The sequence below is a fragment of the Peromyscus californicus genome, unplaced genomic scaffold (genome assembly GCF_007827085.1).
Source record: "Peromyscus californicus insignis strain IS unplaced genomic scaffold, ASM782708v3 Scaffold_23__1_contigs__length_62951481, whole genome shotgun sequence".
In the NCBI taxonomy this organism is placed as follows: Eukaryota; Metazoa; Chordata; class Mammalia; order Rodentia; family Cricetidae; genus Peromyscus; species Peromyscus californicus.
In genome coordinates this window covers 14,910,800-14,927,632 of record NW_026294534.1, presented here as the reverse complement: position 1 = coordinate 14,927,632, position 16,833 = coordinate 14,910,800, and the positions used below count along the sequence as shown (strand labels likewise).

Here is a 16,833-nt window from a genome sequence, read left to right as displayed (position 1 = left end):
GATCTCTGAGTTTGAGGCCAGCCTGCTCTACAGAGCAAGTTCTAGGACAGCCAAGGATATACAGAGAAAGCCTGTCTCGAAAAACCAAAACCAAACATACATTAATTAATTAATTTAAAAAAAGGGTAGCACAAATTTACCCTTCAAATATTTGGTATCAATTTATATTTCTATCAGTAGTGCTTGTCCACCCCTTTACATCCACATTAACACTGTTGCCACACTTTCAAAATGTACCCATTAGGATTCCTTGCTGTTTCTAATTGGTGTATCTTAAAACAACTAGACATATTTGTGTGGTAGAATATTATTTTAAAATGTGTTACTTTTGTTTGTTTATGTTGCATTTGTTTAACTCTGTCAAGCTGTGTTACTGTGCCTGTCTAAAACACCTGATGGTCTAATAAAGAGCTGAACAGTCAATAGTGAGGCAGGAGAAAGGATAGGCGGGGCTGGCAGGCAGAGAGAATAGATAGGAGGAAAAATAAAGGAACTAGAGAGGAAGGAAGAGGACATCAGGGGCCAGCCACTCAGCTACACAGCAAGCCATGGAGTAATAGTAAGATTTACAGAAGTAAGAGAACAGGAAAGGCCTAGAGTCAAAAGGTAGATGAGATAAGTTAAGGAAAGCTGGCAAGAAACAAGCCAAGCTAAGGCCAGACATTTATAATTAAGAATAAGCCTCTCTGAGTGATTTATATGGGAGCTGGGTGGCAGGCCCCCCAAAGAGAAAAGAGTGAAAACAAACAACATATTTAAAAATTCCCAGTACAAGATAGTACTTAACACTAAAAAAGTCTGTCCTAAAGCTGCCAGACTTTACCAAAGTTATGGGTAATTAGGTCCACAAAGCCCAGAAAGTACCCACAATAGCTATCATATGATAAAACTTTATTTTCTTGCATATTATCTTTGTGGATTGGACCACCATTACAAGAGATAAAGTAAAACAGTAGAGGAGGGAAACCATAGACAGTAGATGCCAGGGTATCTCATCCTGTACTGGAAAGTGAGTGGACAGGATGCTTGGGCCTGCTGTATCATGGTGTGAGTGGAGTAAGAAGCCGTTCGTGTCAGGAGCAATCACAGTGTGCCTGAGGACTGTTGTTCAAGGGGATTCTTCAGTCTGGTGTGGATAAGAGTGTAAGGGGGTAGAAACACAGGGCTGGAGCAGCATTCAGCCTGGCAGGAAGAACCAATGAGCTACACCTGCTTATTCCTTAGTTATTTTATCTGTTCAAGTTGGTTGGATTCATGCCTTCAATTTAAGTAGAGAAGGCAATTTCTACATAATTGTATTTTTCCTTATGTTGTTTCTTTTAAATTATTGATAGTGCAGAGCCAAGGAGCCAAATTTTAGATATTGATAAGGTAATCCAAATACAGATGTGGGAGGTTTAATTTCAGCCTTTATTCAGTGATTTTGTGGCATTGTGGTTGGCTGGACTGTATGCTGAGAAGAAAACCCTCATCACAAGGTTGTGTAGACAGGGAGCACATGGGTTCACATACTAGTACCTTGCTGGTCAGTTGATATGATCCATTTAAACCTCACAGTGATAACTGTAATCATCTTGAATTCCTGTAGTCAGAAGAGCCAGGAGAGGCATCCCAGGGAGAGCAGTTGGTATGGTTTCTGCCTTTCCTGCTCTGTCTGGTGCAGCACTTTTCTGCTTCCAGTGCCATGTGACACCTTCCCTCCATGCCGTCACGGCACAGCCATGCAAGTCCTGGGGCCACTATTTATGTAACTTTGTGTTTACAGAGATTCATTCAGGACATGGCTAGGGTCGGCAGGCTTTACTTTTGTGTCTTCCTCTCAAGATGACTTATTTCTCGATTTTACCACAGCCTGTGAGTCTGGCGCCTGGGAGCAGAAAGTCCCCCCTTCTAGTGTGCATGCATTTATCTGCAGTGCCTCTTTGAGTCAGTGTTTCCGCCTTGAGGAGTCACCAAGGATGCACGAAGCTTCCATGGGAGGTTTCTCACTGGTGTTACCATTTTCAAAATATTTTATGTGTATGGATGTGTCTACACGACATGCGTGCCTGGTGCCCACAGAGGTTGGAAGAAGGAGGTTGGAAGAGGGATTAGATCCCCTGGAACTGGAGTTGCAGATGGTTGTGAGGTGCCTTGTGGCTGCTTGTCTTCACCTAAGAACTCTGCTTGAACTCTCCAGACCTTTGTTTCAAAGTACCTGGCAGAACTCTCTCCTTGGATGTTGAGCAGGCACTAACAGTTACCATTTCCCAAACTGAATCCTTGCCTTCTATATCCATGTAGTGCTTGGAGTTTGGGTCACATTTCTGCCTTTTTGCAAACCTTTCTGACCTCACCCACGCACTGGTCAGCTTCCCCCAGAACTCATGCTCAGATGAAAATAGCCTTGCATTTTCTTTCTAAAGCCTCTTGGTCTCTAGAGGGCTTTGTCTTTCTACTTTCAGTGGCCAAGTCATTGACTTGGCACTTGGTAGTCCTGGATGTTAGTTACCTGAAAGGTAAACTAAAGCCTTTCTTGGATTTGGCTTCTCAGTAGAGGGTTTCTAAAAGCAACCATACTCCTCTGTGATCATCAAAGACACAAAGATAACTCCTGGCATTGCGTGCAACTCTGAACTATGACAGAATTAACATTTTGTTAAGTGATTTCCCTGATGCAGTTTGAAGGGTCTGAAAAGATGTTATAATTACAATTAAACTTGACCCCGCTAGGTGTCGCTGTGGTACCAACCAAGATAAACACCTGGTTTCCTAGTCCTTTCTGCTCTAGGTCATTCAGTCCATTTTCTTGGACCTCCTCACCCCTTCCTCTACTCCTTGTAGTTTGAAATTTCTGAGTTCAGGGTTTGGTTTAAACATGGTAAATTGGGAAAGATGAGGGAGTTCTCCATCCTATCCTAGGCAAAATTCTTTTTGCTGTTTAAGTAGGTTTCAGTCCCCAAAAGAACTCTTGGTCACCTTCATTGTGTCTGAAACACATTACTTAGACTCATTTAATCTCATGTGCTTCCTTTGTAGAGACTTACAGAATCAACCACCCTTTTCTTTTGGCCTTCATTTCCAAGTTCTTAAACACCTGTAGTTTTATTCCCAGGTCTCCTGTGTATTCCTTTACCTTGCTGAGTTTAAATTCCTTTTCTTTTAAACAGTCTTCCTCTGTACCTTTGGCTGGCCTGGAGCTTCTGTGTAGACCTGCCTGGTCTGGCGCTGCCTCCCAAGCACTGGTTAAAGGTGTGTGCTACCATGCCACCACCACAACCAATTTTATTTTTTTAAAATAAGGTCTCTCTGCAGTGCTGGCTGTCCTGGAATTCTCTATTGTACGCTAGGCTGGTGGCCACTTTGCCTGACTCCAGCTAAATTTCTGTCTTTATTTTGTTATAAAGATCTTAAAATAGACTTTAAAAAAAAGATTTAATTATTTTTAGTGCGTGTGTGTGTGTGTGTGTGTGTGTGTGTGTGTGTGCAAGCGCGTGCACATGCACGCGCATGTGAGTGTCTAGAAGTCAGAGGGTGTTGGATCCCATGAAGTTGGAGTTAGAGGTTTTTGTTATCTGCCCAATGCAGATACTGGGATGCAAACCCGGGTCCTCTGATAGAGCAGTAAGGACTCTCTGCAGCTGAGCCATGTCTCCAGCTCCTGATTTATTTATTTTTCTAGTAGTTTTAGGTTTATAGAAACACTAAGCAAAAAGTAGTTCCCACAATCTTGTTGTCTCAGCTCCTTGCCTCACGTCTAGTATAACCAAGTGCCCTGGTGTAGTCATGTCACTGGCAAAACTGGGCTTCTCTTTTATGGGTTCTTACTCCTAGTAAAATAATTTTAAAATAGACTCAGAAGGAAGCTTGCAAACCATTTTATTAGGCCTTTATCTGGTACCCGAGAAAGAAGAGAAAGATGTTTTGAGTTAGAACTCAGAAAAGGAGTCAGGCTTAATAGAGAAGATCTGCAAGTGCCTGCATTAGCAGAGGGGCTTCTCAGCGGGACACTATCTCTCGAGGGGATAATTATTCCTCCCATCTCCTTAGGAGGTCTTCAGGAAAGTCAGCTTTGGGGCAGCGGGGATTGGCCAGGTGATTGACAGTCCCAGCTTGATTAACTCGTATAGGAGACAACAGCATGTGATATTTGGGGACAGGTCAAAGGTGGAACTCAATTCTATTCTTTTGACCTAGAAGTAGTTTAATAGGCCTCAACAGAGCACCGATGCATCCATATTTCACATGATACTTTAAATCCTAAGGAAGGGCAGTTGTGATCCCTCATCTGGCCTCTTGCCATGTAGAGGGTGCTGGCCTCTGCCTCCTAAGTGTTGGATTTTACTATGTATTTTCTGTTGCTTGAGAACTCTGTAACTTAGGACGAAGAGGTGGGCGAACTTATTTAAAAATTACCTGTTGAAAATTAATATAAATGTGTTTAGATACTTAGAGGTTCAGGCTGTCAGGAAAGGTAAGACAAGAAGTATGAGGCATGATGTCCTTCCTCTGAGCATGGCTTTCTTGTCCCCCAGGCAGCCTTCCTCTGCATGGGAAGTTTGTCTGACCACATACAAAGATGTCAGGGACTTGGGAGTTCCCTGGAGACTCAGCATTCCTTCCCTTGGGGACATGGCAACACCCTCTCCTGGAGCAGAGAGAGCTTCCACAACCTCTGTGTGGCCTGACTACTCCTCATCACATGTAGGAACCTCTCCTGGACACTGGCTGTAAGGTGGAGTCTGTTGGAGTAGACCTTTCCCTCCTCTCCCTGGACAACATACAAAGTGGCCATCTCTTTGTCAGATAACAAGCTTGGGAGAAGAGGCCTGGGCGAGGCTCCTTTCACATTGCTAGGGGGGCATGACACTCCCACCCACTCACCCACTTCCGCTCCTGGGATCAGCCTTGCCAGCTGCCTGCTAGGGCTTCGTGATGCTCAGGTGGCCCTTCTGAGGCAGGGATTGCTGCCTGAGACCAGCAGGCCGTGTGGCCTACATGGTGCTTACTTACACTTGTGCTGTTCTTTTCTTTTTTTTATTTTTATTTTATGTGCATTGGTGTTTTGCCTGCATGTATGTCTGTGTGAAGGTGTGGGATCCCCTGGAGGTAAGGTTACAGGTAGTTGTAGGCTGCCATGTGGGTGCTGGGAAATGAACCCAGGTCCTCCGGAAGAACACCCAGAGTTCCCAACTGCTGAACCCTCTCTCCAGCCCTGTGCTGTTATTTTCTTACCAATAAATCTGATGGGAGACTGAGTTTCCTCAGACTATCAAAAGCAGGAAACAAGGCGCCATTTTACATGTAGAGGATTTCGGATCTGGTAGTGGAGATGAAAGCGTCACACCTGGATGGTGGTGCTCATCTGGTACCCATCCAGCTCCTAGGTGGCGGCATCGCTGCCGCGGTGTGGAACATGAAAGGTTTCACTCTGAGCTTCCCAGCTTGAGAAGAGACCCTGGGGAGCCTACAGGAATGAAGAGCCGCGCAGGTGAGCTCCACACGGGAACGTGATCTCCCTGTTACCACTGTCCTGATCAGACACATCTCTGGCCAGACAGTTTCATCATGGTGGGTGGATGAGGATGTTCACAGTGGGGATGCCTGCAGACAGGGGTGGGGTCATTCTTTCCCTTTCTAGTTTTGTGTATCGGTTCTGTACAAACACAGAAGAAGATAAGATAGAGAGCAAAGTTCAACAACAAGTATTTGAAAACTGCAAGTGGCCAGGTTGCATAGTTTTGATTTTTGTGGAAACCGTGAAAGAAAAAAACTTCAGAAGTAAACTTTTGAGGGGCACTTTTTTTTATTATAAATTTAATATGGTTGATTAATGAAAAAATTACAATGAAGTACCGTGAAAATGTATGTCAATATAAAAATATTAGCAGCATTTCCATGGTTTCAGGCTCTTAACGTTTTAGTCACACTGTCTCTCACCATCAGAACACAACAGTGGCTCTACAGGAGGACCTCAGATGCTCTACATAGAAAAGGCCTCGGATCCCCAAGCCCAGCGTCCTTTCTAATATTTCCCGCTCGGCCCCAAGGTTCACAGCATCCAGACGCATCAAAAGCCTCGCTGGCTTTAATGTCTGCGACCAGAATTCCGTGGTTCAGGCTACAGGGCAGAGCAGGGAGGGACACTGGAATTGGACTTGATATGTATGTAGTGTTTAACTATACACCCCCTTGCTGTATGCTGTCCACGCTGGTGACGGTGAAAGGCCACTGAACAACCTGCCCAGGACCTGGGATGGCAGCGGTGTGGCTGCTGCTGGTGGGCGGCTGGTGCTTCCAGCCACACACACTGCTCTGGCTGAGTTAAGAGCTTGCCTGGCTGATGGACCAGGTTCACTGCAGTGGCCAGTGGAAAGGGAAACACACAACATGAAGATATAATACTGGCAATTTATCCCCTATTTCTTTGGTACTTTCTAAAATTCTCCAATCAGTAAAGTATAAGGAAAGCAGAGCATTAAAATTACAGTTTAAGTATTTACAAAAGCAATAGTGATCCATTACACAGTAACTCATACACAGCTTCTGAACACATTCCTCAGGGAAAGCACTTGTGAACACCTGTCCCAGCATATGCAATCACACAAGGGCCTGAGAACTTGCCCAAGTTTGTATTAAGTATACTGTATCTCACTCATATTACAGTATATTTAAAAAAGGATTTCATAACCTACACTTTAATAAAAGTTTTTAACACTTGCCAGCGCTGAAATCATTATATACAGTTAGCAGAATATTGCATTCTGGGCAATACTCTTCACTTTCATTCTGAGTTTGTTTGAAATAAATGCTACATATTCTAGGTACACAATATAATATAAGTAACTGCACCACATCATGTCATCACAATATCAGTTTGATATATACTACTATGTACAGTAGTTAGGCTAATTCTGGAAGATGAACTTCTGTGGCCAGGGTAAGCAGTGTGTGGATGAAACCGTTATCTGGAAGGTATGTGGGAGGGGTGTGTACGTGTCAAAAAGAGTAGGGGTGGAGAGGTGTGGACACACCTGCCCATGTTCAACTATCCTGACAGCCATGCACCGGCTGGAAGACACAAAATCACACCTATGACAGGAGGATTCCATACATGAAGATAGCCATGATAGCAGCACTGAATAATCCAGCCACGGGGACAGTCACAAACCAGGCCACGAAGATGTTCCGGAAGAGGTGCCAGTCCACGGCCTTCCGAGAGCGTATCCAGCCCACAGCTACCACTGAGCCCACCTGTAGTGGCAGAAACATCATATTCAAAGGTGAGACACCGAGGAGAGACCCTTCACCAACACTGACCTTTTGGTTATCATTATGTGTATCATGTACCCCGAACCCTTCCTCATCAGTTTTCTATGGAGGTCATTTTATATTTTCATAATTTATGCTATGAAACTAGCCCCATTCTGTGAGGTTCCAAGAACACTTCTGCTGGGCAGCGTTCAGGAATCTAACGATACTCTTTACCATCAACAGCCTGCCCTAACTTCCTTCCTACCTTTCAGCGTAAGCTTGGGTCCTCTCCATGTACGTTCCTTACATTTCTACAGTTTTAAAATTATATTTATATGTATTTATATTACATTTATGCCACAGCATGTGTGTGGGGATCAGAGGCCCACACTGGGGACTCATTGCTCTTCTTCCACCACGTGGGGCTTAGGGTGAGCGCTCAGGCTGTCGGCCTCAGTGGCAAGCACCTTTCCGCACTGAGTCATGGCGACAGCCCTGTTTCTCACCGGAATTAGTATAAACGCATTCTGCTCCCCTGCAACTCTGTCGTCTCTGTGTGTGCATCCCCCATTCGTTATACTTTCTATCTGGCTGTTGTTGATAATCAAGCTCTAGATTTTTGTATTTTCATCTTGGATGTGAGCAGTTTTACTCCATGAGCTTCATCTGGTCTGCCTGCACCTAACATCCCACTGTGGTCCCATGTGAAGGACCTACTCATGTCAACAACTTATCCTTATACTGCTTATTATTCCAAGGAAACAAAACCAATTGTGTGACTACTATAAACACTTGGATAACAATAACATACATATGTCTTTGTTAAGGTCTTGTGAAAATTAGATATAAATCTCTTAATAAAATGTCCTGATGGTCTAAATATTGGGCAAATTATACTTTAAGATGAAAATGAAAGTTTAAATTTTATTTTAATTCATTAAGTAATTAATTTTTTTGAGACAGGGTCTCACTATGTGCCCTGGTTGGCCTGAAACTTGCTAGAGAGACCAGGCTGGCCTCACACTCAAGAGATTCTGCCCACCTCTGCCTCCTGAGCACTGGGATTGAAGGTGTGCACTACCATGCCTGACGTAAGAGTTTAGCTTTAAAACCATGTATGTATATATGTGCACACAATGGGTTGCACTGTGACATTCCCATACACACGTATGTGAGGCACTTTGATAATCATGTTCTCTATTGCTCTCACTGTCCCCCAGATCTCTAATCAAGTCCCCTTTTAGAGAGGTTAGACTCTGGAGGTAGGAGTTTTCCACTATGGCTGTGAGTTACATTCTAGAGTTTCATGGTATAGCAAAATCATACTGTCTGGTGCAGCACTTTCCGTTAGTGCGGAGGAGACGGTTAATAGGTGAGTCTGAGCGGCTGGAAAAGTCAGGCAGGTGTGACTGTGTCTGCCTACGACATGGTGGAAAGTGGGCAGCTGAGACGGTTTGGTAGGGAAAGGTGCTTGCCTCTAAGGCTAACAAACCGAGTTCAATCCCCGGGCCCTACATGATGGAAGGAGAGCGCAGATCCTGAAAGTTGTCCTTTGATCTCCACATGAGTGTTGTGTGTGTACATGTACACACACACACACACACACACACACACACACACACACACACACACACACACATACACATACACACAATAAATAAAATAGAAAAGTGAAAAGCTAAATGCCTTTTCCTTGGGAGAGCACATATTTAGGGTGCTTCCTCAGTAGCAGTCCCGAACAGCACAGAGCTAAAATGAGGTGATGAATGGGGAGATGGTCGCTTTTTATAGTCTACACAGCTTTGTGTTGTTTAAAGTACTTCAGTGAGCCCATGCTTCTTTGATAATTTTTATTTTATTTTTTTGTCGTACCAGGGATTGAACTCTGGGCCTCTGTTGTACAGGTACGCAGTCTATCGTTAAGTTAAGAGGCATCACGAGACCCTTTCATCATTTTAAAAACAACCAAGACCGAGCAGTCTCAGATGCCGAATGGGGCTGCCAATCTTTCCTTACCTTCCCCCCTTGTACTAGGGATGGCAGAGCACCATGCTAGCCCCATGGTGGGAAATGTTTCTTAACTCTCTGTGCTTCAATTCCCACATCTGCAAGACTGGGGGAATGCCAGTGTTCTCCTCAAAAGGTTCTTGCAATGAGCGAAGGAGTCAACATTCACACTGCACTTCAACAGTGCCCAGTGGGCACCTGCCTCGTACATCGTACATCGGAGTCAAGTTGGTTGTTATGGTGATGTATGCTAACTGACTACAACTGGGAGGGATGGAACACTCGCTGAAGAGCTGATCCCTGGTCCTATCGGATGTAAGCTGTATGACCTTTGGGAAGTGGCTCAGTCCTGAGAGGCTGAATTTCCTCAGCTGTCAGCTGTGAATGACAGGACGGAGCACCACAGCAGCACCAGGAGGTACCTCCTGCCCCTCATTTGGAATCGACTCTCAGGCAACAGAGTCACTCTCAACACCATGTAAGGGGCAAACCAGAAGTCCTCACATCTTCTAATTGCTCTGACGTAATTTCGGTCTACTTCTGTTTCGTGCCACTGCTAAGGTCAGTTCTACGCAGTGGCAGGAACTGAATGGTGCATCTCTGGAGAACCTACAGACATGCTTGGTGCACATGACTTCAGAAGGAGATCTAGGTGGAACAGTGAAGGGCACAGGGCAAACGGAAGCTCTCCCACTGGTGCCCAGAAAGCAAAGCCTCAGCACCAGGTGCCATGCCGGGGATGCGGAAGGATTAGGAGAGGGGCATTCTAGGGGAACAACCACCCCTGCTTCCTCCTCCTCGCTATCCAACCAAGTCCTGGCAGGCAGTCCCACAGCAACCACGCAGAGTCTAGCAGCTTTTTTCAGATCACTTGGTGCCGCTGGACCGATGTGCCACCCCTCGGAACGGCAGTCTCTGGCTGGCAGAGACCTACCTTGCAGTGTGTGGTGCTGACGGGAAGCCCGATGTTGGAGGCGATCACCACGGTGAAGGCAGAGGCCAGCTCAATAGTGAAGCCACTGTGGGGGCAACAGGAAGACAACGTCACAGGAGCTCTTTGTGTGGCCTTGCCGACACCCTGTGGCTGCAGAAGCCTTGCCAGAACATTCTGTAAGCTGGTTATGGACTGCTGCCTGAGCCAGATGACCATGAGGAGAACAAGACACTGTTGCTCACAGCAGGGCTCTGGGCTGTGCAGCTGACATCCAGTGACCTTGTTTTCCTAACATGTTTTCCAATCTGAAGTGTGGAACTGGGTCAGAAATTCCTGCTGCGCGCTAAGACGATAAATTGCTCGTTCCTAAAGGGGCACGGGAACGACTAGGTTCTCATCTTGAAAGTGTGAACTTATTACAAAAAAGGAACCTTCAGGTGACCGATTTTTCTTCAATTCCGTCTTCTAAGACAATCTCTTGTTAAAATGGATTTTAAGGATGGGGAACTGAAAAACAGAAACAAAAGGAAACAGAAACCCCCTAATATGTTTTAAAAAGAAACAGAGAAAAAAAGATTTCCTACAACTGAGAGTTCTGAGTTTTAGTTGTCCTCTGTAAGCTGAGGTTATTTAACCTGCAGTACATCCAAAGCCTCCACAGCAGAATGACTGTGACACTTCAGACCCCACCAAGGACGGCAGAGGTGCATGCCCCCAAATCCTGGGGGACAGGTGAGATCTCAGGGCTTGAAAACTTGGGGGACAGGTGGGTACCACGTTGTGGAGTTTCTGTCCCCCCGAGGCCCATGCCAAAGGCCTGGTCCCTAGGCTGCTGCGATTGAGAGTGACATAAGGGGGTGTCTGGTCACTGGGGCATATCCTTGAGGGGTGTACGACTCTGGCCTTTCTGATGGTTGCTTTTGCTTCTTGGCTATGAGGTGTTTTGTATTTTTTTTCCCCTGTGACAACAGGCTCCCACCATGATGTGCACTTTTCTATCCACCTGAAGAATGAGGACAAGACTGGACCAAGACCTGTAGAAGTGTGAGCCACAGCGAGCCTTTTCTCTTTCTACTCTGCTTACCTCGGGTGTTTTGTATTGGCCACAGAGAGCCGACTAGCAGAAAAGACACAGGAGAGTGGTGTGGCTAGAGAGTTCTGGAGAAAAGCAGGCCTCAGGCTCCGCGCTGGCTCTCTGGACCTCACACGGCATTAGAACATCTGGATAGATCGGGAACGACAGCAGTCTCCTGGTTCTCCCTGCTGCTCTGCTTCAGGGTCTTCCTGCCTCCATCCTGGTGCCAGTGTAGACGGCAGCAGGGGGGTTATGGGGAGGAAGGGGCTGACTGGTGGAGAGTGAGGTACGGAGGGGTCCCTCTGCCCTTTCTTACTGTGACTATTACTACAGAAGAGCAGCGCAAGACATGTGGTAGTCTGAGTGTAACTGGCCCCCATAAGCTCGTAGGGAGTGGCACCATCAGGAGGTGTGGCTTTGTTGGGGTGGGTGTGCTCTTGTTGGAGGAAGTGTGTCACTGTGGGGGCGGGCTCTGAGTTTTCCTATGCTCAAGCTACTCCCAGCGTCACAGTCCACTTCCTGTTGCCTGCAGATCAAGATGTAGCCAGACCATGTCTGCCTGCACGCTGCCATGAAGATAATGGACTGAACCTCTGAAACTGTGAGCCACCACCTCAGTGAAATGTTTTCCTTTATAAGAATTGCCATGGTCATGGTGTCTCTTCACAGCAATAGAAATGCTAACTAAGACAAGAAAGCTCTGATATATTGACTCTGCAGTGGGCCCCACCTCAAAGCCCTGTCTACAGACCTAACCTGTACAGGTGTAGTGGTATTTGCTCCGCCCATGACCTTGGGCTATATGGCCCAAAGGAGGCGGTGCTTCCCGCCATTGTATGTGACCTCTTATAAGGGGTTGGAGAAGGGTCACATGCCCCTTCTCCCTGCTCCTGCTTGTGAGGTGGATTCACTCCCGGTCAGATCAGAGGACGATTTCTGCTGTCTACTCCATTCTGTAATCGTGAGTGCATTTCCTCAATTTATATCTTAATAAATTCTGTTACCACTTTAACAGGCTCACGTGGATTGATCATAATATACAGGCCTCACCTGGACGGTGTGATTGGAGTGAGGTCCTTCCCCATGGTCTGGATCACTCTTCTCCCCCAAACCCAGAGACCTGTGCAAATCCCAACTCCTCCGTAAAACAGCAGCCAGACCGGGGTCGCGGCTTCTTGCATAACTCCACCTTGTTCGTAGATCAGCCACAAAGCCACGAGGGGACCGATTGCATTGCTGGTTAAAAATGGGGGGGGGGGGCAGGGAGGGAGGTTAGTTATACACAGGCATGGCCCTATACACACCACATAGTGACTTCTCAGTTTGAAAATTAGCTAAATCTCACTGCATGGAATCTAGGGGGATAACATGACTTACTGATATAAACAACATACCAGAAAATTGGCCATTTTAACCATTTTAGGTAGAGTTAAACAGAGTTAGTATAATTACCTGGTTGTGAAAAGGCACTTAAAAATCATGTGGAGTAAATATGACGACCAAGTTGTTATTATTATTTTGATTTTTTGAGACAGGGTTTCTTTATGTAGCCTTAGCTGTCCTGGACCAGGCTGGCCTTGAACTCACAGAGAGCCGCCTGCCTCTGCCTCTGTCTCCCGAGTTCTGGGATTAAAGGCGTGCGTCGCTGCTGCCACCACGCGGCCAACAAGCAGGTTCTTTTTCTCTTTCCTTTTTTCTCAAATGCCTTTCCATTCCCACTGCCGTCTCCACTGCTCCTGACTCTAGCTCCTAGCTTGAACAGATGAGTCAGTCCTCATATGGCGGGCACGGATTCTTACAATTGGCCTGGAAGCCGGGCACTGTCTCTCTGTCACACAAGAATGCCATGGCCACCGTGCTGCAGGTGGAGGCTGCTTAGACATGCTTGTCCTCTCCCCTGGACTCTACTGTCCCCCAGGTCCATGTCCCCCATGTACACAGCATGGTCAGAGTTTTGACATACGGGTTTTTAGTGGTCCCTCCAGATCTAGTCCCACCCTGGTTGGCACAGCTGTGTACACAGAGTGTGGCTTGAGGGTCAGCATGGAGAGGCTTCTAAGTCAGCTCCGCTCCAGCTGTGTGACTCTGGGCACATCACTTCACATTTCTTAGCTTTGGGTCCACCTTTAAAAACACCACTCACCTAGCTCAGAGGTGGTCTCATGAGGATGATGGTAAATTGCAAATGGTTTCATACTGAGTCCTGGCAGGTACCTCATAAACCCTTCCCCACGTGACTCTGTTGTCAGATTATTTCTAGAATCTGGCTTTTTATCAGATGACACGGTTTAAAAGCCCCAGACAGTCCCCGAGTTGTAAGCAACTGCTCTGAACTCTGTCATCTGAAGAGTTACTGTTGTGGGAATAGTACTTTCCATGCCTACGTTTTTCTGAGCTCTCTAGTGAGAGTTTGACCTCCAAGAGGCTCACACTGTTTTTACACTGGAAGCTGCATGCGAGCATTATCAGACAAGTGCCAGCTGAAAGCTAACAGCGCCTATCCCTAGCCCTTCTCACAAGACACCAGTGGAGGAAAGTAGTTCCTCATTCTGTCCCCCGCCATGCGGCCCTTCTGGAAAGACCCTCAGACGATGACCCCTTCACTGGAGGCCCTCCAAGACGGTGGTCTACCAGGGCACGCCTCCCAAAAGGCAGCAGTCCCAAAACACTCTTGTCCATGTCACAGGACACTCTGCTGTCGTTGATATGGCGTCACTGGTGTTTCTGGGGACAGTGACAAGTAATAGATGGGGACCACGTGCCACTGGGCCATATCATCTTCTAAGGGAGGCACTGTCTTGCCTACCTTATAGGGGATAAAAGCACAGCAGCAAGGTTGTTGTTGTTAAATGCAGTATTGCTATAGAATGTTGTATAGAATGGCTCCCCACATTCTAGGCAAGCAAGGTTCACTGAACTCCAGCCCCATCCCAAAGAGGTAATGTATACAACATTTTCTCTCAGCAATATGCCGATCCTCTTATTCATTCATCTTTCTAGACATGGAAACGTTATACACAGGTATAAGGTATACAACAGCAGGTACTCAATCTTTTGTTTGATGTCTTGAAACATCTTTGAAGTGAAACTTTTAAAAAATGAACAGAGAAAAGACTTAAGAGGCGTGGATACGATCGAGTGACTGCTAAATATCCACGAAGAGTGGACTCCTGCTAATATCTATGAAGAGTGGACTCCTGCTAAATATCCACAAAGAGTGGACTCCTGCTAAATATCCACAAAGAGTGGACTCCTGCTGAATATCCACGAAGAGTGGACTCCTGCTAATATCCATGAAGAGCCAGCTCCTGATAAATATCCACAAAGAGTGGACTCCTGCTAATATCTATGAAGAGTGGACTCCTGCTAAATATACACAAAGAGTGGACTCCTGCTAATATCCACGAAGAGCCACTGTCTCCCATCTCACTCCATGAAGCCACAGGGCTCCGGGTGTCCACACTGCCTCTTCGCTTCCTTCACTCTCAGGATTTCTACCCAGCTCCTCTGCCTTTTGGGCATAGGGACTCCCTCATCTGTACAAAGCCTGATCATTCCTGAGTGCAGACACACCCCCGTGGCTGCTAACGTGGCTGTCATTTAGATGTTACAGGTATCTTCAGGTTTATATCTAATCTGAACTCTTTAACTGCTTAGCTCCAAAGCAGCCCTTTCTGGGTCATACTTCCCAGCATGGCAGCTCATCCTCTGATTTGTTAGAGCCCAAATTGTTGGGCTAGGTTTCCTTCCTTCATACCTTTGTCTAATTTAGCAGTTCTCAACCCGTGAGTCTTTCACAGGCCTAAGACCATCTGCAATCAGATATCTACATTACAATTCATAACAGTAGCAAAAGTACAGTGATGAAGTAGCAATGAAAATAATTTTATGTTTGGGGGGGGTGACTACAACATGAGGAACTGTATTAAAGGGTCACAGCCTTAGAAAAGTTGAGAACCACTGGTCTTAACTGGTTATCAATTCCACTGGTCCCACATTCAAAATAATATATCCAGACCCTGGCTACTGTACCATCTCTCTGCTCCAGGGCTTGCTGTTTCTTCTTGGATCATTGTTAGTAACATCTTAACTGCTCTCCCCTCCCCTCAGCACAGTCACAGAATAAGCCAGAGGGATCCTGTTAACTGCATAGTCCATTAGCCTGTCAGCCCTTCCGGTGGCTCCCTCTTCTCTCAGAGTGAAAACTTCCTTCTTCCGAAAACTTACTTCCTTAAAGATTTCAAAGTACTTATTTATTTTAAGTGTATATCTTTCTTGATATGTTTGTCTGTGCACCCTGTGCATGCCTGGCATCCATGTAGGCCAGAAGAGGGCACCGGATCCCCTGCAACTGGAATTAAGGATGGTTGTGAGCCACCACACGGGTGGTGGGAATTGAACTCGGGTCCTATGCAAGAGCGTCAATTGCTCTTAACTGCTGAGCCATCTCCCCAGCCCCTGGACAACTCATTTTTAAGACAGGGTCTGGCTGCGTAGTCCAGGCTAGTCCTGACTTCCTGGGGTCAAGCAAACACCCTGCCTCAGCCTGCAGAGCAGTCAGGACTCAGCTGCACACTACCTTGCCTAGCGGAACACAATTCCTTCACGTTTCTCCGTGACTGTACCATGACTTGATTCACAGTCTCCACTTTCCCCTGTCCGAGGTCTCCTGCTCTTTTCAGAGTAGTCCAGGCAGGCTCCACTGCACCCTCTGCCTCTCCTCTTTGCTCTTCCTGCCCGGGTCACGTGGCCCGTTCCCTTACCTCGTTCAGACCCTGCTCAGGGAGCCTCCCCATGCAGCTAGCTGATTTTTATCACTGTGACCCCCTTTCTACTCTCTGGTGCATCCTGGGTACTTATATGCGTGCTTACTGTCTGTGCTCCCGTCTGCCCAGTGACAGGGACTTCTGTATCCCAGCATGGAGCAGACCGACCCTTACTGTCTATCTGTTAAACGAAGAAAGATATGCACCTCACATCATTGCCACCATGAGCAAAGGACCCAAAGCAGGCAGTGAGGACTTGCAGGAAGTGGAACAGCAGGTGGACCTCTGCGGTGTCCTTCTCCTCCTTCTCCTCCTCCGTGGGGTCCTCGTGAGGCTGGTCGGGATCCCCCAGCTCAGAGGCCAGCCTCATTTCCACGCCCCCCTCTTCGGCCTCGATCTCGGCCTCGGCGACGGCATTGCAGTAGCTGGAGTAGCTGTCGTAGCGGAGCCTCTTCTTGGAGTAGGACACCGTGTCGCCCACCAGCTTCTCGCTGTCCTCGGGGGCGGAGGAGGCGTCTGCGGCTCTGAAGGTGGTGTGCACCGGCATGCCGCAGATGGCCGCCGTGTAGCAGGTGTAGCTGTTGTTCCGACGAAGCAGCCGGTAGTTGTTCTCCTGAGCGGGCTTCTCCTCGGAGCCTTTGTCTCCGTGGATTCTGTGCAGCAAGTCTTTGTAGAGCCCCGAGTCTTTGTGAACAGTGTGATAAACATGGCCGTCGTTTCTCATGTGGCCTTCGAAGCCGAACGTGCCGTTGGAGATGGGTGACTTTGCGGAGCCATGAGTCATGGAAAGTGCCCGACCTGAGAATAATTTAGGAGAT

The 16,833-nt window shown here is 46.9% G+C and overlaps 1 protein-coding gene and 1 long non-coding RNA gene across 3 annotated transcripts in view; one reads left to right on the top strand and one right to left on the bottom strand.

The window, feature by feature from the left end:
• Positions 1-5,761: 5,761 nt before the first annotated feature.
• Slc20a2 (solute carrier family 20 member 2) overlaps positions 5,762-16,833 on the bottom strand; it is a 104,537-nt gene continuing 93,465 nt past the window's right edge. For both annotated transcript variants that reach the window (XM_052751814.1, XM_052751815.1), the window contains exons 8-11: positions 16,222-16,813; positions 12,300-12,485; positions 10,175-10,259; positions 5,762-7,233 (exon numbers count right to left, since the gene is read on the bottom strand). In XM_052751814.1, coding sequence (XP_052607774.1) covers positions 7,072-7,233; positions 10,175-10,259; positions 12,300-12,485; positions 16,222-16,813 — 1,025 coding nt within the window. In that variant the 3' untranslated portion in view covers positions 5,762-7,071. The remainder of the gene's footprint in view (positions 7,234-10,174; positions 10,260-12,299; positions 12,486-16,221; positions 16,814-16,833) is intronic.
• Positions 10,266-12,261, top strand: LOC128118946 (uncharacterized). The gene is made up of 2 exons (XR_008221394.1): positions 10,266-10,906; positions 11,146-12,261. It is a non-coding gene; the product is annotated as an uncharacterized LOC128118946 (long non-coding RNA).